Consider the following 26,138-nt stretch of genomic DNA (forward strand, 5'->3'; position numbering starts at 1 on the left):
AATTTTTAAAATAACACAAAGTACTGACATCATGATGGGTTTACCGTTTTTTTTTTTTTGATTCACTTTTAAAATACACAAATTAAGGGTGGATTAAAGTTTATCCCTAAAATAACATCACTCTCACTTACATGCCAAAAAGGAGGTGGAATAACTTGTGAGGAAGAAACAAAACATAATACTTTATACACACAGGGGAAAGTGGCCTAACTGTGACAGGCTTGTGTGTCTTGAACTGTGTCACAGGTGAATAAGGTTACAAATCTTGGCTCAGGCCAAGAGTAACCTGGTATAGAGACATTGTGGCACCTGGCCTTAGTTCTATAATACCTAGGGTGGAATGAATGAATTTTAGGAGCTTTTTCCTTCCCAATATAATTTTTCAACACTTAGAGGATAATATTATTTTATAATCAGAGAGGAGTACAACATAGGGAGCTTCAACAATATTGGTCCTATTTATTATTAAACTGGGTGGTAGGTACATGAGTGTGTCTTTTATGATTCTTTATGTATTTTTTATGTTTAAAGATTCATAATAAAACTTTTAAAAAAAAATATTATTTATACCCTGTTTTCTGCTTTGAGAAAGCCCCAGTAGGAAAGGCTGCAGGTAAGGCAGGCAAGCAGGATTAGAGCGAAAGCATCTTTCCATTTAATCTTATTCCATTTTGATACCAACAAGAACCTTGATACTGATAAGAATAAAGAGGCATTTGACATTTCAGTCTGATTTTATGAGGACTTAAAGTAAGGAAGACTAATTTGAGCAGAATATATATATATATGTATACATATATATACACACACACACACATACATCCCTTCAGAAGTTATATTTAAAATTTTTAACAATATCAAGGCAAAGTTTCCAAATATTAGACACATTAAATTGCTAAAGTAGCCTTGTTAGGAAACAAAATAAAATACCACTGTATCCTTGAAGAGAAGCTTTATAATGCGTATAAACAATGACAAGTGTATAATCTTTAGCTAACATTTTATCACCTGGTGGTCGGTTTGAAAATTCTGGCAGTTTAGGGCCTGAGCTGTCCAAGTTAATTCCTTGTTCTCCAGGCAATGGCTGCTGATCGGCCTCCTCCAGACCAGCTGGGCGAGTATCTGGGGTGCTAAAAAATAAATTACACATTTGAGAGCAGTTGTATAGTTGTATAGTTTACACACCAAAACTTAGCTTAACCCCTCCCCTATTTCTGAAGAACTAAAATCTACTTGCATTCTCATCTTACCATTACTTACATCTCTCTAGTTTGATAAAATATTCAATATTTGGCATAAAAATAATCTAGAAATTTCATTAAATGTTGAAATCCACTTAATCTAATAGCATGGCTATTTATTCAAAGTGTTTTTTACAAATTTCTGATACAATGATTTTCATGTAATCATCCATCCCTTAGATGTTTTAAGATCTGATCACAGTTTGGGCTATCAATATTATAAAGCACTGTTTCCGTGAAACCACACTATCTTTGGTGTAGCTATCAAATTCAACCAGGGAGTCTAGACTGTTTCTTTCTTGTGGATGTTACAGTGATGGCTCCAACAATTCACAACACTTTGCAAGAAGTTGTAGGTTGCCTGATGAAAATGGTATTCAGAGAACAAAGAAAGATGGAGAATACCAGAAAAACCTAATTAATTTTGTTGCAGAATAAGTATTTGCAGACAACCCCAAAGCTTTCATTTTTACCTGGGTGCATCTTAGAATTTTTAGTGGGGAAGAAAAAGGAAGAAAACATTATCTAACAGCCATATTCCCAAAGAACCAGAATGCTCACATCCCTCATTTTGTTTGTAATCTTACTCCTAGCTACACCTTTCTTTCCTACCTTTAGTTTCCCTTTGCCCTAATCTTGGTCACCTACTTTTAGACAGTATTTTATCTCATCATTTTCTATGTAGTTTCATAAGCCTTACCTTAATCCATTTAAAAAGCCATACCACAGGGAAATTTAGAACCTGAAGCAGGTCCTTAGCACATCCAGATGCCTATATCGATTTGCTCCTTATATGACTTCCCTCTCACTTCAAATTATAGGCAAGGATTCTGTGGTATTCTTTACTTTCAAGAACTATACTGCTAAAAAAAATCTCAGATATCTGGTGCAGCCACCTCATGTTATGGATGAGAAAACAAAGACCCAGAGAGGTGTAAGAGATATGCCACAGGTTCCACAGTGAACTAGTGGTAGAGCTAGGAGCAGGTGCTCTTCCTATCAAACCTACTCTCTCCCTTTCCTACAAGCCTTGATACTATATAAGGCCCTTTAAACAATTTGTAGCCTCAACAAGTAAGCAATCTCCCTCAAGGTTAGGGAAGACAGCAAAAATACATACTAACGGTAACTGAATAACCTTGCAATTATACTCCTAAACTACTGGGAGGAATGCATATCACCACGAAAAATGTTATTCCCACAGGTTGATGGCAAAGAATTTAACTTAGAAAGAGCTACTGGAAAAATTAGATAATTAAAGGGCTTATTCAGTCTAAATTCAGGACATTATAGGTGGTTAATAATAATTATTGACTTTTAATGTATAAGATTCAAGAAGCAGTAACTGAGTATGATATAATATTAGAGTACAATCAAAGAAATGTTGTGGGAAGGCTGGGAGAAAGGTAGTTGGTTTTGTTTTGAACATTTATGCTTGCTTAACTAAAGCTCCCCTATTCTTTTCTATAGTTGTAGCAATTTATTTCAATTAACCCCTTTTACATTCATTAGTTACTATTCTCTGTTAATAAATGTCTCTGAATTCCAGTTTTATGATTAAAGGCAGAAAATCCAGTTCAATCAATACTCCTTCTGGAAATATTTTATCAAAGCCCAAAACATGACTTAAATTAACACTTAGCTTCAGGAAATGAAATATTTAATTGCCCTTCCTGCTGTGATCTTGCAAAAGAACTCACCTGGAGAACCTTTACTGAAAGGGTAACTGATTTAAAAGATCCAATCATCTGAGCATGAGGTTTTAAGCTTCTAGGGATGATAAAGAGCCTTTAAAGGAAAGGCACCTGTACAAAAAACCATTTCTATTTGAGAGACAGCAGGGAGTCTCTATCAGCAGTTTTCATTTCCAAAACACATTTTGTCTTCTCTGGTTCCCCAATGGCCACTATAAGCCTGAAGCGCTTTGCGGAGTTGCACTGTGGTAGCACTGGCTACTATTCAGGCTCTCAGTGCCACAACCCCCCTGAGACTACAGACATAAGAGACATATATCAGTCAATTGCAATGTATAAACCTTGTTTGGATCCTTATTTGCACAAACTGTAAAAAAAGTTAATTTGAGATAATCAGGGAAATTTGAACACTGTCTGGAAATGTGAGAATACGAAGTAAGAATTTTTCTAGCTATACTAATGGTATTGTGTGCTCTCAAAAAAACAAACTGTTCTTATCTTTCAGAGGTACATATTGAAATATTTAAAGTGAATTTGCTTTAACATAATTAAGAGGATAACAGTGACAGCCTGCGTGAAGGCAAGATAGGCTATGAGTTGATAATTATTAAACCAGGTGGATAGCATTATACTATTGTAACTTTATATATGTTTAAAATTTTCCATCCAAAAATGTTGTCCACATAGAAATAAATGAATAACATTTGAGCCAAAACTATAACAACCTACTTTAGATCCTGCTGACTATTTTTCTTCTTCCGAGGGGGTTTCTTCTTCTTCGGTTTATTTGCGTTGGTATTATTTTGTTTATTGTTTACCCCAAAATGGCCTGCAGAGATGTCACTCTGCAATAAGTTGACCAACAATGGGCTTGTTAGCGTGACATCCTTATTGACCGGGAAGCCTGGATTCTGACCACAGGACATCTGATTTCCATTGGGTGCTCCACTGAAAGGTGCATTGAAAGGCATCCCATGGCCTGAGAAGTGGTTTCCCGAGGCACTGTTTCCCTGCATGGCCTGCACGTGGGGGGGGACGATGTTGGTTTGTTGCATGCTAACGTCTGGCATCATCTGAGACAAGCTGACATCATTATTTGCTGTAGTAGCAGGATCACCATGCTGCTGGGCCATGTGTGGACTGGGCCCTGGTGGCCGCAAGACCTGCCCCTGGATCCCCATAACCTGAGATGGACTGTTGTTCACAGGCCCTTGCTGGGGCAGCATCTGTCCTGACATCTGTCCCGTAAACTGCACCATGTTTCCTTGCATGTTTGGAGTTGGTCCCCTCATTATCTGTGCTGGTCCCGGCATGACATTGGATTGGTTCTGAGTGTTAAACTGTTGCTTATTCCCCTGCATCTGATTGGTCATGATCTGTTCTATCATTGGGTTCTGTTGGAGCAATACTTGGCCCTGAGGCCCCATCATCTGGTTATGTGGCGCCATCATTTGTGCGCCCTGCTGGGGAAGCATCTGCTTGGGTGGGGTCATCCTTTGGGGCGAGGGCCCAAGATTTTGGCTCTGAGGGTTCACCATCATCTGGCCCTGTGGCATAAGCTGGGCCCTTGAAAGGATCATAGGGTTCTGAGGGTTCAAGGTTCCTTGTTGCTGGACCATCTGCCCCTGGGAGGGCACGATCTGCTGGTGCATGCTCATCAGCTGAGATGGTGGGCCCTGCTGGGGCTGGCCTTGCATGTTGCCCAGGTTCACCTGAGGAACCCCAGAACTACCAGCCTGCTGGTTGTTCATGTTGCCATGAATTCCCATGAGGCTGGGCTGCATCATATTTGGTGGCCCATGGGACACCTGCATCTGGTTTTGAGGAGGACCAGCTCCTTGACCACCTTAAAAAAAAAAAAGGCACAGTTTCAGAAAGAAATACTATTATCTTATCGGTATTAAGATACTAAAATTACTTTAATTAGAAAAGCACCCACCACCCATATATCCACTGACCAACATAAACAAATGTACTGTGCTTGACATACTTTCTGTGGGTTTTTTAAAGTATGGAGATGTGACTGTGAGATAATTGTTTACATTCTTGATGACCATATAATAGAGAATGAGAAACTGTTTCTTCATTCCTATTTGGTAACTTAAAGACAACATTTTGAAGATCAATAAAGTTTACCTTCTTTCAGATTAAATAAAGAGAAAGGCAGCATCTCATTGTTTAAAAACGACTTGTAGCTACCTTAAGATGAAGAAAATTAATGAAAAGGATTGTAGGCTAATGAAATAAGCTCTACTTTAGAGGAGGTGAAGGAAACAAAGAATGTGATGGATCTTCTTAGGAAAACCTCAACAAGCTGAGAAGACATTTAAAAATGCTTCTTGGAAAACTAATAATGACTCTCAAAGGTTATGTGTGTGCTATCTGGATGCTGCACTTTAAAGAAAAGAACACCTAATACTTCCTAAAGATAGGCCTCCTCTGCCCCAATGTGGTAAAAACCATATAATACTGATCTGGAAGCTGAGCCTCTGCTGGGAGTAAACTGATAGACAACCCAGAAGCTGCAGACAAAGGATAGTTAACAAGGGATGTTAAAACTGCAGTGAACCTCCCCTGTGGCAGTCCCTGGTGGACTACATGGGACATGTTCTATTCTTCCCAGTTATTTCTAATTTAGACAAAGGACACTGCCTGGCTTGCAGTGTTTACTTATGGCTGAGTCTTTGGGATTTTCCTATAGCTACTTGCATTACCTCCCCCCTTTTACTGAATACCCATTCTAGCTTATTTTATCTCTGTTTTATTTTTCACTTTTAAATGGGAACTAGAAAGTGGCAACCACAATGAAGTTATAAGGCTAGTCTATGCCCTAGCCAGGGAGGCAAGGGACAAAATGTCCCTTGTTCACACTATCCGGAGTTTTTTTAAACCAGCCTTATAAACCCTTAACTTGAACTCCATGACCACTATATACTAGACTCTATATACTCTGAATATACCACTGTATATTCATTCAATCAAAAATTTATTTATTGAGTACCTAATATGTATAAGGCACTTTTGGTGCTGCAGTATTAGCAATAAATAAGATAGATCAAACCCCTGACTCCTTGGAGTCTAGCTGGAAAGAGACAATAACAAACAGACAAGTATTTTTCAGAAGGAAGTTAAAGCTAACAAGAGAAATAAAGTAGGGTAAGAGAACAGAAAATGACAGACAAGAGTAGAGCTATCTTAGATGGGATAAATGGGGAAATCAAAATAATATGTGCATGTGGAAGGCACCATATAAAAATACAAACTAGCTGTGCTTTGGGGAGGAACTATGAATGGTTTTATCACTGTTTTAAAACTTCTTATAGAAAACATGAAGTCACATAACTCAGGAATGAAGTGTTGCATTAGCAGACAGGGAAAATCAAGCAGTTTGTCCTATCCTTCTCTCACCCTTCAGGGGGTAGTTTACATCTTTTTTTTATTATTAATTAGGACTTTTCTTGTTCCTTAGCGATTTACAATTAAAGTTGGAACCACATAACTAAATTAAGTCCAAGCAGGGATGGGAGTTCAGAAAATATTTGCGCTACCTCAGTCCAAGATGCCTGAATGAGAAAGCGTAAGAGGATTAGTCACATGGTACCCAAGCAACCAGAAACATGAAGTTTGGGCTTATACAATATTGCTTTACAAATATTTTTTAGCCATCTGCTCTATCCTATTCCTCCTCCAAAATTTCTTCTTATATACAATACACTGTTGGCATTAAATCTGTACTGATTGAAGGCTGGTGTTCAAACACCACAATGTAAACCAGAATTCAGATACTCGGCATAAACACAGCTAACATGTACTATATAGAGATTTAAAAAACTGTAGTTGTCCAAAATGCCATATGCCTCCATGCCTTTTTTCCTATAGTTCCCTTTGCCAGAAACACCTATTGCCCTTTTATTAACTCAGGGGTCAGAACACTACGTCCCATGGGCCAAATCAAGCCCCTTGCCAGCTTGTAAATAAACAGTGTTTGGAATATTGCCATGCTCATTTGTTTACCTATTGTCTGTGGCTACTTTTGCACTATAACAGCAGAGTTAAATAGTGGCAACAGAGATCATATAACCTGCAAAGCCTAAAATATTTATTATCTGGTCCTTTACAGAAAAAAAATTGAGGACCCCTGCCCTAACTGAAGTTTCACCTCCTTTCTTTAGGTGTTTCCAGGTTCCTGAGACATTTTACCTACTTTTGAAATATCAGTTATTACTCTGAAAGAATACTTACGGGTTTGAAATTAAGCAGAGGGACCAGGACTTACATTTATCTGTATCTCTTTGTCGCCTATCACGGTTTCTACCACACAATGCTCAGTAAATGCTCGCTGAATAAATCACAGAAAACAAACCTGCATGCTGGACATTTTGATTTGCTTGCAGCTGAGGGGCTCCTGAATTCCCAGGGGTGGTTGCTGTGGTCGAAGGCACCTGACCTTGCATAAAGTTCGGATTGGCCTGTCCTGCTGAGAAGCCAGGTGGGAGGCGTTTAGGCATTCCTTAATAGAAAACAATGAGTAAGGCAGTTACCTAGAAAATTTATACTCTTGCTTAGATGTGGAATGAATAAGGAAGGATGAGCTGCATGAAGTCTTCACTGGCTTAGCTCTCTCTGTCACACTGGTAGGATCTTTAATAATAAGGTTGGGAAAGATGGTTAAAAAAATCAACACAATCTCTTACATGAGCATTGTCAAAATGAAAAAGAAATACTAAAAAATTTACGCTTAGAACATGCCAAGGAAAAGATGGCAATCTGCTCCCTAAATGTGATCTGAGGCCACGTCACAGCAAGGTTTAGGGCTCACTTTTCTCTGTAATACAATGGACCCCCAAACTTTACATACTTTAACACAGGCACCAAAGGAATACACTAAATTCTCTCATATTCAAACAGATTGATAAGAAATACTACAAAACAAAGAGCTGGGTCCTGATATTAAGGATAGGTGATTTTTTTCCATTGAGGGAAATGGACAACCACCTCCAAAATTTACCCCCAATATTGTGCTTGTCTCTTTGGAAGAGACAGGAGATTAGAAACAATTCAGAAGAACTTCAAAGTGAAGATATATTAAATTTACCATTACACCTTCCCCTCATAAAGTTTGCTGCAATTCTGACAGCTATGGTACCAAAAACTGTGCTCTAATGGAATCTTACTGAAGTGTTACTTCCTTTTATAGGAAAGTTTATTTCAGAAAACAAATCTGTAAGAAGGAGAATCTCAGAACCCACTCATTGTTTATAATGTAGGCCTTGATGTGGCCAGATCACCTAGGCGAGCACATCATCTGCTCTATGAAAGCATCAAGACCTAAAGCTCACTTAAAAATTTTTTGTGTTAGTCCATTTATTTTTTTAAGGGCCAAATTTTCAATGTCCTGAAAAATGCTTTGTAGACAAATATGCATTTGTCTTTTCTTTAGCAGTGACACGTCCCCATTTGCAAGCTTCCATTGTAATCAAATCAGTAATCACATTTGCAGGGGGGACTACCCAGCTTCCACTGATCCAGGACTAGATGCCTAGAACAGTGAAGTTTGGAGCTGAAACATTCTTGCATTTTCTAAAAACTTCTTAGGATTCAAATATCAGAGCCTGCATGTCAGTAAAATTAATTACAAGAGAGTGAAAAGACTGATGAGCAACTTAATTTCACCAGAAACCATGGGAACATGCCTTTGCTATTTTGCACTAAAGATGCAAGGTTTTTTTCTGAGTAGGCAATGGGTGTCTTTTGGTGGGGGTTATGTTTATCAGATGACAGTATTACTGACACTCTCTATACCTTACTGAAAAGCTCCAAGCACATTCATGTGCACTAGATCAATGATTAATAAGAATAAATAATAAACATGGAGATGGATAAGTTTTACTGTAATCGTTTTACCTCTCACACATTAAGCTCCATTGCTTTTTCTTCATACAAGAGGCACCTTACAAAATAAATAAATAAATCTCCTTTAGGTATAACTGGTGGAATTCCCTCTCTAAGGAGCAGGCATTGACATTATAAAACTATAAAAGTCAATGATTTCTGAACTTATTCCCCTTTAATACTGTAATCAAATTTAACAAATACCATGCTTATTATTTTACTAACTAGGATTATCAAAATAGAAAACTACAAGGGCCTTTTTCCCAATAAGACCCTGCATTTATCTTTTCATTTTTGCTCTATTGCATAATCTTAAATTTTTTCAACAGCTGAGCAGTTAAGTTGTTAATAAAATGCATTTTTCTTCTGGACATTTTAATTACTAGTACAAGATCAAGCAAAAGTAATTTGAAAAACAAATGAACATCTCTATATTGAATTTTACCTGCACTTTTATCCAGAGGGCTAGCTTAAATGTAACCAGTAAGATGCTGCGTAATATATCAAGTTAATAATGGATCAAGTTAACTAAGTTATATCAAATGTCACCACTATATCCACAAAACCAAATAATCACATCCTTATTGCACTCCCTCCATTAACTCTAAAAATTGAAGTTCTACTAAGATCTATCTCCAGTAAATCTACCAACACAAACAGCTTCAGTGTTCCTCACCTCCTAGGCCTGGATGTAAACTCTGTGGCCCCTGGTTTGGTGGTTGCTGCTGCATCACCATGAAGTTAGGTGGCACGTTTCCCTGTTGAACCATAGGATTCCGACCCGGAGAGCTGACGGGCTGCTGAAATCCCTGGGGAAGTGGGTTATTTTGAGGTGGCCTTGGTCCCATCTGCTGCTGAGTTTGGTTAACCGTTGGGGAGGATGCAGGGGATCCCTGCTGGAAGGAGGAGGGTGAGGAGGCAGGAGACTTGTTGGTGAGGTGGGGCTGCTGCAGGGGGGTTGGGACCCTGGAGGGCCCTCCCTGCAAGCTCTTCATCTGAGGAGCTGTGAACTGGCCTGGGTTGCTCATTTGAGCAAAGTTTGTATGGGCTTGTGAGGCTTGCTGGCTGCCAAAGGGATATGGAGGGGGAGGGTGGGAAGGTGTCTGTACCGTGGCTAAGGATGGTCTTGCCTGGAGTTGCTGTTGCATTGGACCAGGCAAGGGAGCCTTCTTCCACCCTTGGTTTGCAGTCATTGTGCCCAGAGAACCCTGGGCTGGAGGAGGCTGAAGGGCTCCGGAAGGCAGCTGGTTCCAGCCTGGAGGAACAGGCACCTGAGTTGGGGCAGTAAACTGGGGTCGAATTCCCTGTGGCTGTTGCTGCTGATGTTGCTGTGGGGGTCTTGCCTGCAACTGTTGCTGCTGCTGCTGCTGCTGCTGCTGTTGTTGTTGTTGTTGCTGCTGCTGCTGCTGCTGCAGCTGGGGAAAATTAGCTGGGTTCATTTGTCTGTTCACAGGGACAGGCTGCATTGGGTGGTGCGGGGGAGCTAAAGATCCTGAGGGATGACTCTGCTGCTGTATATGGAGCCCAGAGAGGAGTGGATCCATTGCATCTGTTTAAAGACAGTCAACAAAGCAATAATTAACTTACTGCAACCTAGGTCCTAAAGCAGTAGTCTTGGCAATTCTGCAAATATAGACTAAAATCTGCTGGTACCATTCAAGGAAATGTTCATGAGTACCTTTTATATGCAAAGCAACATACCAAGATGATAGAAAGATGGGTCTTGTCTAAAAAGAGCTTATGGTTCAAAAGTAGATACAAGAGATAAACACAAAATGTGGAGAGTGATATTTTCCAAAGCATATTCTGGGGAGCTATGTTTATTAGTGTTATTAAGAAAACAGAGTAAAACAAAACGTAGTCAATTAGGTTTAGGAAACCCTGGGCCTAACAACATTAGATAGGTTTCTTCACTGAAGGACTTTCAGTGCCTCCAATATGTTCATTTTGAATCTCCAGGAGATTCAAAAGATAAAGTATGATGTATATACCAAATTTACTTGACTACAGAATTTTCCATTGTAGGGTGTCTTGCAGGGCTAAGTAGGCCAAGGAACAGATTTTTAGGAACATTGGGATATAACTGCTAAGAGAATAATGAGAAATTCTGAGAAGGAAACGATGACTTTTAACTTGAGTAAATTAGGGTAGATTTGTGAAGAAGGTTGCATTTAAGTTGGGCAGTTAAGAATTTGGCATCAGAGAGAGCTGAATTTTCTAATGATCTGTACAGGGAGTCCCAGCCTCTTCAATCCTCAAAGACTGGAGGTCATTACCTGACTGAGAAGCTGGGCGAGGAGTCCTGGGCTGCAGCTCTGAATTAGGGCCTGGTGCCATCATGGAAGATGACACGTTTCCACCCTGGGGTATCATAACAGTGGCAGGGCTGGTCATCCTTATTAATCCTACAGAAAAAAAAAAATCCCTAGAATAGACTCCTGGAATTGGTACAATGTTTGTTTTTAATAAAATATTTCAAGAATATGAAAAGGCATAGAAAATTTCTGTACCCATCACTTTGTTTAAATCTAAAAGTTTTAGGGGTCATCCTGTGGCTGAGTGGTTAAGTTCACATGCTCCACTTCGGTGGCCCAGAGTTTCGCTGGTTTGGATCCTGGGTGCGGACATGGACCGCCCATCAAGCCATGTTGAGGTAGCGTCCCATACAGCACAACCAGAAGGGCCTACAACTAGAATATACAACTATGTACTCTGGGGCTTTGGGGAGAAGAAGAAGAAAAAAAAAGAAGATTGGCAACAGATGTTAGCTCAGATGCCAATCTTTAAAAAACAAAAAACTAAAAGTTTCGCCTAATCTCCATCAGATAACAAATGTAGACACACCAGAAGCCTGCTCCCCCTTCTCAATCTTATTTCATTCCCTTCCTTTTATCTTATAATTGAGGTTAACAGTTCCACACATACTTATTTATCTTTTCTACTTATGTAGGTAAACTGCATCACATTTTTTGTATGCATTTGATCTTGTACAAGTGGCACCATACTGTATTTTTCTTCAGTTTCATTTTTCACTTAATATTATTTTTTGAGATTCATTCATCTTGACTGCTATAACAGTGCTCCATTTTTATGGAACCCACACATCCATTCTTCTGCCGATGAATATTAAGGGAGCCTGCCTCCAACTTTTCATCCTTAGAATTTTACAATGTCATGTTTTTGTCATGTATTCTTGCGGACATGTTAGAGTGTCTTTAGACTATATACTTAGAATTACTATGTTTCAAAGTACAAGCATCTTCAGTTTTACTAGATATTAGTAAACTGCTCTCAAAAGTGGTCATACCAACTTGCAGTCTGATAACTCTTCTTGCTCCAAATCTAATTTCTGATACTGTTAGATTTTTTAGGATTCAGCATCTATGTTAATAAGTGAAAATAGCCTATAATTATCCTTTTTTCCTGTTCCTTACAAATTAAAGATCAAGATTAAAATAACTTCAAAATGAGTTGGAAAGCATCTTTCCTCTTTTTCAATGCTCTGGAAGAATATGCGTATCTGTTCTTTAAACACTTAGTAAAACTCACCCGTAAAACCATCTGGGCCTATTGGCTATACTAACTGATTCATAGGGAGACAGATTTTTAATTATTTCAATTTCTTAAGTAGTTACAGATTTGTCAAGTTTCTGATGTCTTATTAAGTCAATTTGGGTTAAATTATATTTTCAAGAAAACTGTTACTTTGCCAATGCTTTAAAATTTACTAGCAGTTATTCATGGGATACTCTTTTTATCTATTCTTTTTTTAAATTGAGATATAATTCACATACTACAAAATACACCCTTTTAAAATGTACACTCTTTTTCATTCTTCAAATTGTTTGTGACTCTCTTTTTTTACTGGTCTTACCAGCTTCATCAATTTTAGTTATCTTTTGAAAGAAACATCTTTTGGTTTTGCTGGTCTGTTCTGTTTTCTTTTTTCAATTTATACTTTACTTATCTCTACTCTTATTTCCTTCCTTCTAAATTACTACTCTCTTGTTCTTTTTCTCAATTCTGAAGTCAGACACTTAGCTTAGCTTGTTAATTTTCAGTTTATGTTCTGCTCTAATATAAGTATCTAAGGGCTTAAATTTTCTTCCAAGTGCTGTATTAACAACATCTCACAAATTTTGATATGTACTATTCTCATTATCCCATTCTAAACATTTTCTGGCACGTTTGTATGGTGACAGATGGGAACTAGACTTTTGCTGGTGAACACGATGTACTCTGTACAGAAGTCGGAATAGAATGATGTACACCTGAAATTCATATGTTATAAACCAACGCTACCTCAATAAAAAACAAACATTTCCTAATGTCCATCATAACTACTTTTTAAAAAAAATCACTGGGTATTTAGAATATATTTTTAAATTTCTAAAAATATGGGATATTTTGGTTAGGTTTTGTTTTTTTTTTTGCCACTGATTTAATTACACTGTGGTCAGAGGCCATGATCTGTGTGATACTAATATTTGATATTTACTGAAACTTGCTTTGGGAATAACACATCGTCAATTTGTATAAATGTTCCATTCATGCTCAAAAAGATTAAGAATTCTTGAATTATTAGCACATAATTTCTCTATATATCTATTATATCAAACTATTTTAATTATATTATTCAAGATTTTTTTATCCTTACTAATTTTTTATAAGCTCAATCCATCAATTACTAACAGAGATATGTTAAAAATCTCCCCTAAGATTTGTATCTCCATGTAATTCTGTCCATTTTTGTCTCACATATTTTGAGGGTAGGTTATTAAGTATGTACATAAAAGTTTAGCTCTCTTCCTGGTGAATTTTTCCTTTTACTTCATAGAGTGGCCCTATGTAGCCCTCAGTAATGCTTTTTATCTTGAATTCTGTTCTATCTAATAAAAATATTGTTATACCCCCTTTTCTCAGTTAATATTCACCTGGATCATCTATGAACTGAGTCCTTATATTTTATGTGTTTCCTGTAAGAGTACATAGCTAAATCAGAGATTATTATTCAATCTGATTAATCACTTTTTTAATCAGTGTTCATAATCCATTTACCTTTATTGTTAATTACTGGCATATTTTTAATTTATCTTATTGTTTTGTAACACTGCTTTTTATTCTTCTTTTTCTATGCTTTTTCCTGTTTTTCTGTGCTGTTTTCCTATTTTTCCTGAATTTTATTGGATTGATTTTTTCATCATGCCCTTCCTTTCTACTCCTCCACTACTAATTCAGAAGTTATACAGTCTATTTCTATTATTTTAGTGATATCTTTAAAATATCAACAGACATACATGACAAAGTCTAAAGAAAATATATAATCTTTATTATTATTAAATAAGTCAGTGCTGGTTTAGATTTACTCCATGTTTACCAACTATTTAGCTCACTATTCCTTCTTACATGTTACTTCTTCCATCTTAGGTTCAATTTTCTTCTTCCTGAAGTACATCCTTGAGCAGTTCACTTAGCAAGGGTCTGTTAATGGTAACTTCTCTAAGTCTCTTTAAAAAGGTCTTTATTTCATACCACTCTTTTTTGTATGTGTGAGGAAGATTGTCCCTGAGCTAATATCTGTGCCTCTCTTCCCCTATTTTGTATGTGGGATGCCACCACAGAATGGCTTGATGAGCAATGTGTAGGTTGGCGCCTGGGATCCAAACCTGCAAACCCCAGGCTGCCGAAGTAGAGTGCACGAACTTAACCACTATGCCACTGGGCTTGCCCTTCATACCACTCTTAATAGTATAGCTAGGTTTAAAATTCTAGGCTGTCAATTATTTTCTCATCACTTTGAAAATATTATTCCAATGTTTCCTGGCTTCCAATGTTGCTCTTGAGAATCAGCTGTGGTCTGATAGTCTTTCCTACGTAAATAAGTGGTTTTTTGTTTCGAGTTGCTTTTAACATTCCCTTTGTTTTCCATGTTCTATAGTTTTACAATTTTGTGTCTAGATGTGAATTAATTTTTATTTATAGTGCTTAGGATTACTGGGCTTCTGAATCTGAAGACTCATGTCTTTTATCAATTCTGAAAAAATTTCAGCCTTTTCTCTTAGATTATCATCTCTTCTCAATTTCTTGACCTTCTTTTTCTAGAACTCTTTTCAGACATATGTTAAACCTTCTTATTTTACCCTTCACATCTCTTGACCTCTTTCATATTTCCATTTCTTTACTTCTTCTCTGCTGCATTCTGGGTAATTTCTTCAAATTCACTTTCCAATTTGGCCGTCTAATTTGCTGAATGTTACTCACTTCAATAAATTTTTAATTTCTGTAAGTTCTGTTTTTATTCCCCCAAATTCTCTATGTTTTGATAGTGTCTTGTTCTCTTCTTATGATTTTCATAATTTTAAACACCCTGATATTTCTATTATCTAGAATTCTGAAGGGAGGGAGTCTAATTGTAAATTTCATAAATTTGGAGAATAAGCTCATTTATAGTAGGCTTTAACTATGAGAAGTCTGCAATGGCTTGGGTTGAGAATGTGCCACTCCAAAGTTTCAACAATTATTACCAGTCTAGAACCATTTAATGACTTAGCTTGGCTCTTCCTGGGTCATTTCAATAATATATTAAATGTCCACCATGCAAGAGGGTAGAAAAGACAATTCCACAACCACCACTTCCCCCACCTCTCAACTATAGAGCTCAGGCCAAGAGAGACAAGTTTTCTGTCTCCTTGTGCCAGAGGGTGAAAATTTTCTAATCTACTTCTCACTGAAAATTCCGGTTTTGTGAGTGATTCTGAATTATAACTTTCTTCTTTATATGGACCCAAGGCAAGGTTACATATTTTATCCTTTCCTGGTCATTAAAACTCAAATCCTTTGGTGCCTACAGAATCTCATTTATTTACTGCTATTTCAATTTTCATCTTTGACTTCTTTTTTGCCCTGGGGATTTTCCTTACTTTCTTACAAGCTCAGCTGTGCATTAAATGTTATATTTTATCCAGCATTTTTAAGTTTTTTGTAGATAGGGCAATAAGGTAAATGTTTATTTGCTGAAAATGGATGTGTTTCTCAGGAATCCCACACTATTTTTCAAAGAGGGTAATTAGACAGTAGTCCTTAGGAGATAAGGAAAAACAGGTTTTACTCTCTAAAATGAGCTTTCTATCTCCAGAAATGTTCAAGTACATGTTCACTACGCTACTCAGTAGTGATAATATAAAATACATTCCAGCACTATGTGAGAATTGGACTAGATCCATGGGGGGCAATTTTGTCCTCCAGGGTACATCTGACAATGTCTGCAGACGTTTTTGTTTGGCACAAAGTGGGGGAAAGGGTGGTGGTGCTACTGGCATTTGTAGGTAGAGGCCAGGCATGCTGCTAAACATCCCACAATGCACAGGACGGCTCTCCAAAGCAAAAAATTATTGGCCTGAAACATCAACAGTGATGAAGTTGAGAAACTATGACTAAATGACTACTACAGTAAAGTACAGTCCCACTAATCTTGGGATTCTATAAGGCTACAAAAAAAAAGACTATGGATTTGGTTTTAATTATAAAAGAGTTTTACTTGTAAGTCAACTTTCTGTTGCCAATGCTAAGAGAAGAAAGTAGTGCTAAGAATAATTGACAATCTAAGACATTCTACACACACAATTCCAAAGTCATTTATTATTGTTTTAGAGGATAGTTAAGGCCTCTTTCCCTAGAAAAATTTCTGTTTAGTTTAACCTACTATTAAATTTTGTTTGCATCCATCGTTGTAACCGACAACAGAGAAAATATTTCTAAAGTATGTTTGGCGGTAAAGAAAGATACCTGGGGGTTAAAATGTTACTGTGGCTATAGATCCATTATTTTTGAAACTATACACTGCATATATTTATCACAGTGTCCTTCATTAAATACCAGTCTAACCCAATTCCAACCTAAAACTTTCATGTTTCCTATGTTGATAATGAACTATATCACTATAATTTACACTCACTTCCCAGAGACGCTTAGTGTATATGCCTGCTATTTGCCAGATGCTAGCCTAGGAGAGCTTGCAATTAGTGTGCTGATATCAGTTTAACAGAGTCCTAACATTTTAAGGCTGGAAGGGATCTATAGCATTGTTTCCAGGACATAACTAAATATGTTTACAGGCAACTAAGGCCAGTAAATATTAAGTCATTTGTCCAGGAGCTGAGACTAGAACCAGATTTCCTGACTCTCATCCTAGGTCTATTCATTCTTTCACTAACTATATGCAACTGGGTTAGGCCCTTCCCACTCTCCTTCTGGCCCTGGTTCTTCAGTAGTGGCAACAGTGTCACCAATACTCTCTCATCAAGCTGGCTTTAACACCAAATGCTCAAACTTCTGTGAAACACTTTATCTGCTTACTCCCTACTATAGATACCAGGTTGGGTATTTTACATCTACTATGTGGTACTCCACAATAGCCCAACAGCACAGGTCCTGACATATAATAGGAACTCAGTAAATGTTTGCTTCAATGGCTCAGGGCTCATCCATTTTCAAGCATGAGCTCAAAATATTTTAGGCATTATTATTTCATTTTATCAGTGAAGAAACTTGCTCAGAGAGGTACAGTGACTAGCTTAAGGTAACCAGTAAATGGCAGTGCCAGGATGAAAACCTAGTTCCAATTCTATACAGCCAAGTCTTCAGCTACAGTTCAGAGCAATGGCTTTATAAATTGAGCTTCTCCATTCTGTTGCGTTTCTTCAACAGCTAGTGTGGTAGGTGCGGAGGTGAATGATTGGGTATAGTTGCAGGTGCTAACTCTGCTTCAACCACAGCAGCTGTACTTCCCTGCTTTATTTGAATAAAAGGTCCTGCAGCAGAAAAAGTTTGAAAGCCACTAGTGTATTGAAAAGAGCATTGAGCTGGGGTTAGATCTGTGATATTAGCCTACTGTTACTTGCCTCTGGCAAACTGCCTCCTTTCTGTGAGCTCCACAGCTTCCTTAGCTTTAAATGACAGAGACAACTCAATTCTAATGTTCTATGCTTCAAAGAATATTGAATTCAATCGACAGAGAAGAAATGTCAGGATTACTAGAAAAATTAGCAAATAATTTATAACTCTCTCAAATTCTAAATACATAAAAACACATATTTCCCCCCATACTTCTACAGATTCCACATAAGCACGCAAGAACTCTCAGCTCACAGATTCTCAGCCTTGGAGAAAGTGAAAGTTGGAAAGCTACATTTTCCATTATGCTATAAACACCTGAAGGGAGAAAATGTTTTATTCCTTTCTACTTCCAACCCTTAGCCTAGGTCCTGTCATACAACAAGAATTCAGCAAATGCTTGCTGCATGGCTCAGTGCTTTAAGCAGGAGCCCAAAAGATTGCAAAGACTATATGCTTCATCCTCTGTGATTCTAGCCTCCCAAGAGTGATTCACATTTTGCTTTCCTGAAACAGTAAACAGAGACGTGCCAGGAACCCCCAACTATCTTGCAGGACCCAAATGATCATACATTAGGAAATAAAGCCAAAGGAAAGTAGCAAAATGTTATGCAATTGAGTGTGAGATCTCACCTGGACCACCTGCCATGGGAAATCCTGGCTCCATTCTAACTGAATTTCCGGCTCCTATGGGTCCATTCATTCTTACATCTTGGCTTCGGTTCTGAGCCAAAGCCAGGTTGATAGCACCTTCCCCTGAAAATGACAGACAGGTAATAAAAAGGAAATCATCAGAATAAGATGCAAATTTTGTTTAAAAACAGGTACACAGAAGCTTTAGTTTTCAGTGTTTTTGAAGAATTACGGTACGTTTACCACCACAAAAAGGGGAGGTTCAATACTATATGGGTCTTTCTTCAAATTCATCTGAGTAGGTTTACTTCCATGAGGCACAAGAGAACGTAATTCTCACAATATAGCAGATAGGCAATCATTAATGATATGTCGCATCAGTAGAGAGCTAGAAACTCAATATTTACTTTCAACCAGCTCATCAAGCGTGTGTGGGGGCGGGGGATGTCTATGTGCGTGACAACAAAGAAAACTCTCAAAATCCTAGACTATCTTTTGGGAATTTACAGTCAGAAGGCAGAGATATAAGTAGGCTTAATGGAGAAAGAACATATGATGATATGGGGACCCTGTAACACTTCTGAGCAAAACATAAATAGATATCTAGCAGAGAAATTCATGCAATGAAGAGTAGACAGGTTGCTACTAATCTACTGCTAAGACATCTGATGAAAAGACCAACATTTGTATTGGGTTTTTAAAAGTTACAAAATTTTATCTCATTTGAACCTCTCAATAGCCCAGTAGGTAATGTCACTAGAAGTGTTCCACTTGAGTAGACCCTAAACTTAGAGGCAACTTAAATTTTACTTGGTCTAATGATAAAAGTTCTCTGAAACAAGTTTTGGGGTGCTCCCTGCACTTAATCCAAAATTTTGACTACTGTTACTCTGGAAGACAGCACCACCTTGTGGACAGATTTTTAGCCTGTGGCCTGAGGAGTTGAAAGGCTACATTCATTGGAGTTCTTCCTTACTGTGGGGTCCTGCTTTACAGAGTCAGATGATAAAGCAGAAAGCTAATGAGGGCACAACAGTTACCTCTGTCTTGTCACTGCTCTAGGTCAGCTTTCTGTACTAAGTATTTTAAATAGGCAGGTAGTTTGTTATAGGGAACAAACATCCTGCCAGCGAGGAATCAATCACCAGGGGCCATAAGATGCTCTAAGTTGCCTATGGGAGTCAGGAGTAAAGAGAAAGAGAATACAGATCTTGAGGGTTTCCACTAAAAGGAAGGAACTATTAAGATATCAAACTTGCTAAGACATTCTAACCACAAAGAGTATTGTATCAGATCATGTCACTTCTCTGCTTAAAACTGCTCCATTGTTTCCCAATGTTTTAGAAATAAAAGCCAAACTCCTTAAAAGAGTACACAAAGCCTCAAATTTGTCTATCTAGCCCAGGGCTGTTCAACAGAAATAATACAAGCCACACATGTAAATTTAAATTTTCTAGAAGCTGCAGTAAAAAGGTAAAAAGAAACAAGTGAAATTAATTGTAATACATTTTATTTAACCCAGTATAGCCAATATATTATTTCAACATATAATTAATATAAAAATTATTAATGAGATACTTTACATTCCTTTTGGGGACCGCTAAGTCTTCAAAATCCAGTATGTATACTTACAGTGCACGCCAGTTTGGACTAGCCACATTTCCAGCGCTCAACAGCCACATATGGCTGCGGGCTACCATCTTGTGACCCTTGCCTATCTCTCTAATCTCAACTCACACTATTTTCTCCTTCAAGAACAAAGATTCAGCCTCAGTGGAATTTTTTAAAGTTTTTTAGGCAGACAAAGCTGCTTCTTACCTCAAAGCTTTTGCATGTGTTATTCCCTCTGCCTAGAACAGTTCTCTTGCACTCTTCACATAAGCCAACTTCTCAATTTTCATGTACTCTTTTTTTTTTGGGGGGGGGCCAGTCATACTGTCTTACAACGTCATGTAAATTTCAGGTGTATCTAATTATATTTCAGTTTCCATATAGACTGCATCATGTTTACCACCAATAGTCCAGTTTTTATCCATCACCATACACATGTGCCCTTTACCTCTTTTGCCCTCCCCACATCCCCCCTCCTCTGGCTACTAATCTATTCTCCTTATCTATCTTCCACGTATGAGTGAAATCATACAGTGTTTGTCTTTCTCTGACTTATTTTCCTCAGCATGATAACCTCAAGGTCCAATCATGTTGTCGCAAATGACGCAATTTTGTCTTTTTTTATGGCTGAGAAAAAGACTGCTGGATATATATACCACACCTTCTTTATCCATTCATCTGTTGATGGCCACTTGGGTTGCTTCCACTTCTTGGCTATTGTTAATACTCTGATGAACATAGGGGTGCATCTATCTTTTTGAATTGTTGATTTCATGTTCTTTGGATGAATACCCAGCAGTGGAATAGCTGGATCATACGGTATTTCTATTTTTAATTTTTTGAGAAATCTCCATACTGTTTTCCACAGTGGCTGCATCAGTTTGCATTCCCACCAGCAGTGTAGGAGGGTTCCCTATTCTCCACATCCTCTCCAACACTTGTTATTTCTTGTCTTGTTAATTATCCATTCTGATGGGTGTGAGGTGATATCTCATTGTAGTTTTGATTTGCATTTACCTAATAATTAGTGATGTTGAGCATCTTTTCCATGTGCTTCTAGGCCGTCTGTCTATCTTCTCTGGAAAAATATCTGTTCATATCCTCTGCCCATTTTTTGACTAGGTTATTCACTTCTTTGTTGTTGAGCTGTATGAGTTCTCTATATATTTTGGAAACTAACTGGTTGTCAGATATATGATTTGTAATCTTTTCTCCCAGTTGGTGCATTGTTTTTTTATTTTGTTGATGGTTTCCTTTGCTATGCAGAAGATTTTTAGTCTGATATAGTCCCATTTGTTTATTTATTTATTTTTTTCCTGAGGAAGATTTGCTCCAAGCTAACGTCTGTGGCCAATCTTCCTCTTTTTGCTTGAGGAAGATCTGCCCTGAGCTAACATCTGTATCAATCTTCTCCTATTTTGTACATGGGTCACCAGCACAGCATGGCCACCAATGAGTGGTACAGGTCCTTTCATGCCCGGGGACTGAACCTGGGTCACCAAAGTGGAGCGCACCAAACTTAACCACTAGGTGACAGAGTCGACCCTGTTTATTTTTTCTTTTCTTTCCCTTGCATGAGTAGACATGGTATTCGAAAAGATACTGCTAAGACCAATGTCAAAGAGTGTACTGTCTACATTTTGTTCTAAGAGTTTTATGGTTTCAGGTCTCACATTCAAGTCTTTAATTCATTATTTTTTTTAAAGATTTTATTTTTTTCCTTTTTCTCCCCAAAGCCCCCCAGTACATAGTTGTATATTCTTCGTTGTGGGTCCTTCTAGTTGTGGCATGTGGGACGCTGCCTCAGCGTGGTTTGATGAGCAGTGCCATGTCCGCGCCCAGGATTTGAACCAACGAAACACTGGGCCGCCTGCAGCGGAGCGCACGAACTTAACCACTCGGCCATGGGGCCAGCCCCTCAAGTCTTTAATTCATTTTGAGTTAATTTTTATGTATGGTGTAAGATAATGGTTTACTTTCATTCTTTTGCGTGTGGCTGTTCAGTTTTCCCAACACCATTTCTTGAGGAGTCTTTTTTTTTTAAAGATTTTATTTTTCCTTTTTCTCCCCAAAGCCCCCCAGTAAATAGTTGTGTATTTTTAGTTGTAGGTCCTTCCAGCTGTGGCATGTGGGATGCTGCCTCAGCATGGCTTGATGAGTGGTGCCATGTCCGTGCCCAGGATGTGAACCAGTGAAACCTTAGGCCACCAAAGCAGAGTACGTGAACTTAACCAGTGGGCCACAGGGCCGGCTCCTTGAAGAGACTTTCTTTTCACCATTATATGTTCTTGGCTTCTTTGTCAATGATTAGCTGTCCATAGATGTGTGCTTTTATTTCTGGGCTTTCAATTCTGTTCCACTGATGTGTGTGTCTGTTTTTGTGCCAGTACTGTTGAATTAAAACATGCTATTTTAATTACTATAGCTTTGTAGTATATTTTGAAGTAAGGGAGGGTGATACCTTCAGCTTTGTTGTGTTTTCCCAGGACTGCTTTAGCTATTTGAGGTCTTTTATTGTTCCATATAAATTTTAGGATTCTTTGTTTGATTTCTGTGAAGAAATGTCATTCTGTTTGGGATTGCACTGAATCTGTAGGTTGCTTTAGGTAATGTGGACATTTTAACTATGTTTATTCTTCCAATCTATGAGCATGGAATATCTTTCCATTTGTTTGTGTCTTCTCTGATTTCTTTCAATAATGTCTTATAATTTTCATTGTACATGTATTTCACCTGCTTGGTTAAATTTATTTCTAGATATTTGATTCTTTTGTTGCGATTGTAAATGGGATTGTATTTTGACTTCTCTTTCTGCTAGTTTGTTGTTAGTGTTTAGAAATGTAACTGATTTTTGTATGTGGGTTTTGTACCCTGCAACTTTACTGTATTTGTTGTTTATTTCTAATAGTTCTTTGGTGAATTCTTTAGGGTTTTCTATACGTGGAATCATGTCACCTGCAAATAGTGACTGTTTCCCTTCTGCCTTTCCAATTTGGATCCCTTTTATTTCTTGTTCTTGCCTAATTGCTCTGGCTAAAACTTCCAGCACTATGTTGAATAAGAGTGGCGAGAGTTGGCATCCTTGTCTTGTTCCTGTTCTCAAAGGGCTGGCTTTCCATTTTTCACCATTTAGTAAGATGGCTGTGGGTGTGTCATATAAGGCCTTCATTATCTTGAGGTACTTTCCTTCTGTACCCATTTTATCGAGGATTTTTATCATAAATGGTTGTTGGAGCTTGTCAAATGCTTTCTCTGCATCCAAATGTTTTCCCTGCATCTATTGAGATTATCATGGGATTTTTATTCTTTATTTTGTTAATGTGGTGTATCACAGTGATTGATTTGCAGATGTTGAACCATCCCTGCATCCCTGTAATAAATCCCACTTCATTGTAGTGTATGATTCTTTTAATGTATTGTTGCATTTGATTCGCTAATATTTTGTTGTTGATTTTTGCATCTATCTTCATCAGTGATATCAGTCTTCAAGTTTCCTTTTTTGTGTTGTTCTTATCTGGTTTTGGTATCAGGGTAATGCTGGCCCCACAGAATGAGTTCAGAAGCATCCCATCCTCTTCAATATCTCAGGATAGTTTGAGAAGGACACGTATTTAATCATCTTTGAATTATTTGGTAGAAGTCACCAGAGAAGCCTTCTGGTCCTGGACTTTTGTTTTTTTGGAGGTTTATGATTACCGTTTCAATCTCTACTTGTGATTGGTCTATTCAGATTCTCTATTTCTTCTTGATTCAGTTTTGGGAGGTTGTATGAGTCTAAGAATTTATGCATTTCTTCTAGGTTACCCAATTTGTTGGCATATAGCTTTTCACAGTATTCTCTTATAATCCTTTGCATTTCTGTGATATCTGTTGTAATTTCTCCTCTTTCATTTCTGATTTTGAGTCTTCTTTCTTTTTTTCTTAGTGAGTCTGCCTAAGGGTTTGTCAATTTTATTTATCTTCTCAAAAGTACCAGCTCTTAGTTTCATGGATCCTTTCTATCGTTTTTTTAGTCTCTATTTCATTTATTTCTATCCTGATTTTTTATTATTTCCCTCCTTCTGTTGACTTTTGGCTTTCTCTGTTTTTTTTTCTAGTTCTGTTAGATGTAGTTTAAGATTATTTATTCAAGACTTTTCTTGTTTGTTGAGACAGGCCTGTACTGCTATAAATTTCCCTCTTAGTACTGCTTTTGCTGCATCCCATAACAGCTGGTATGTTGTGTTATCATTTTCATTTGTCTCCAGGCATTTTTTGATCTCTCCTTTGATTTCTTCGTTGATCCAATGGTTGTTCAGTGGCATGTTGTTTAGTCTCCACATATATGTGACTTTCCCAGCTTTTTTCTTGTAGTTGATTTCTAGTTTCATACCATTATGACTGGAAAAGATGCTTGATATGATTTCAATCTTCTTAAATTGAGGCTTGCTTTGATTTCCCAACATGCGATCCATCTTCGAGAATTTTCCATGTGCACTTGAGAAGAATGTATATTCTGTTGTTTTTGGATAGAATGTTCCATATTTATCTATTAAGTTTCATTTAAGTCCATTGTTTCCTTGTTGACTTTCTGTCTGGATGATCTATCTATTGACGTAAGTGGGGTGTTAAGGTCCCCTACTATTATTGTGTTGCTGTCAATTTCTCCCTTTAGGTCTTTTAATAGTTGCTTTATATACTTTGGTGCTTCTGTGTTAGGTGCATATATATTCATAAGTGTTATGTTTTCTTGTTGGAATGTCCCCCTTTTATCATTATATAACGCCCATCTTTGTTTCTTGTCATCTTTTTTATCTTCAAGTCTGTTTTGTCTGATATAAGTACAGCTACACCAGCTTTCTTTTGCTTGCCACTTGCCTGGAGTATTGTCTTCCATCCCTTCACTCTGAGCCTGTGATTGTCTTTAGAGCTGTGTTTCCTGGAGGCAGCATATTTTTGGGTCTTGTTTTTTAATCCAGCCAGCCATTCTGTCTCTTTTTGATTGGTGAATTTAATCCACTTACATTTAAGTGATTATTGATATGTGAGGGCCTAATACTGCCATTTTATCTATTGTTTTCCAGTTGTTCTGTATTTCCATTGTTTCTTTTTCCTTGTATTTCTGCCTGCCATTTCAGTTTGGCAGTTTTCTGTGATGTTTTTGTCTATTTCCTCTTTATTTATGCTTTGTGACTCTGCTCTGATCTTTTGTTTTGTCGTTACTATGAGGTTTGAGCATAAGATCTCATAGGTGAGACAGACCTTTTTCTGATAGCCATTTCATCCATTTCTTCTTCCTCTTCTATATTTTTGTTGTCATAAATTCTTCTTTTTGTGTTGTGAACTAACCGTATTGGTTATAGTTATTTTTGATGCTTTCTCTCTTTTATAATTAAGTTTTACTAACCTATTCTGATATACAGCTGCAATTTTCTGACTATGTCTATCTCCTTGCTCAAGGTTTTGTAAACCTCTGGTTTTTAGTTTCAGATGGGAGGGCTCCTTTCAACATTTCTTGTAAGGCAGGTCTAGTGATAATGAACTCCCTCAGCTTTTGTTTGTCTCAGAAAGTTTTTATTTCTCTGTCATAGTTTCACTGGATAGAGTATTCTTGGCTGCCAGCTTTTATTTTTCAGTATTTTGAATATATCATTCTACTCTCTCCTAGCCTGAAAGGTTTCTGCTGAGAAATCCACTGGAAGCCTGATGGGGATTCCTTTGTAGGTTATTTTCTTCTGTCTTGCTGCCCTTAATGTTTTCTTTGTCATTGACTTTTGACAGTTTTAACATTATACACCTTGGAGAAGGTGTTTTTGCATTGAGGTAATGAGTTCTATTAGCTTCATGTATTTGCATGTCCAGTTCAAGTTTGGGAAGTTCTCGGCTATCATTTCTTTGAACAAGCTCTCTGCTCCTTTCTCCCTCTCTTTTCCTTCTGGGATACCTATGATCCTTACATTACTTTTCCTAACTGAGTTGGGTATTTCTCAAAGAATTTCTCCATCTTTTAAAAATCTCAGTTCCCTCTCCTCCTTCACCTGACTCATTTCTAGGTTTCTATCCTCAAGCTAATTCTCTCCTCCATATGTCTGCTCTATTTTTTATGCTTTCTATATTATTTTTCATCTTATTTATTTTGTTCTTCATCTCTATAGTTTGTTTGGCTTTTTTCTAGATTTTCAATCTCTCTGGCAAA

The 26,138-nt window shown here is 37.6% G+C and overlaps 1 protein-coding gene across 9 annotated transcripts in view; it reads right to left on the minus strand.

The window, feature by feature from the left end:
• The window catches only part of NCOA6 (nuclear receptor coactivator 6), a 104,613-nt gene that overhangs the window by 23,346 nt on the left and 55,129 nt on the right, over positions 1-26,138 (minus strand). For 6 of the 9 annotated variants that reach the window (XM_046678261.1, XM_046678262.1, XM_046678265.1 and 3 more), the window contains 6 exons: positions 18,353-18,475; positions 11,104-11,232; positions 9,504-10,376; positions 7,299-7,445; positions 3,665-4,781; positions 1,009-1,130 (listed from right to left, as the gene is read on the minus strand). In XM_046678261.1, the coding sequence (XP_046534217.1) occupies positions 1,009-1,130; positions 3,665-4,781; positions 7,299-7,445; positions 9,504-10,376; positions 11,104-11,232; positions 18,353-18,475 (2,511 nt within the window). The remainder of the gene's footprint in view (positions 1-1,008; positions 1,131-3,664; positions 4,782-7,298; positions 7,446-9,503; positions 10,377-11,103; positions 11,233-18,352; positions 18,476-26,138) is intronic. The other 3 variants (XM_046678267.1, XM_046678266.1, XM_046678268.1) reach the window with 3 other exon arrangements.

The sequence above is a fragment of the Equus quagga genome, chromosome 12, assembly GCF_021613505.1.
Source record: "Equus quagga isolate Etosha38 chromosome 12, UCLA_HA_Equagga_1.0, whole genome shotgun sequence".
NCBI lineage: Eukaryota > Metazoa > Chordata > Mammalia > Perissodactyla > Equidae > Equus > Equus quagga.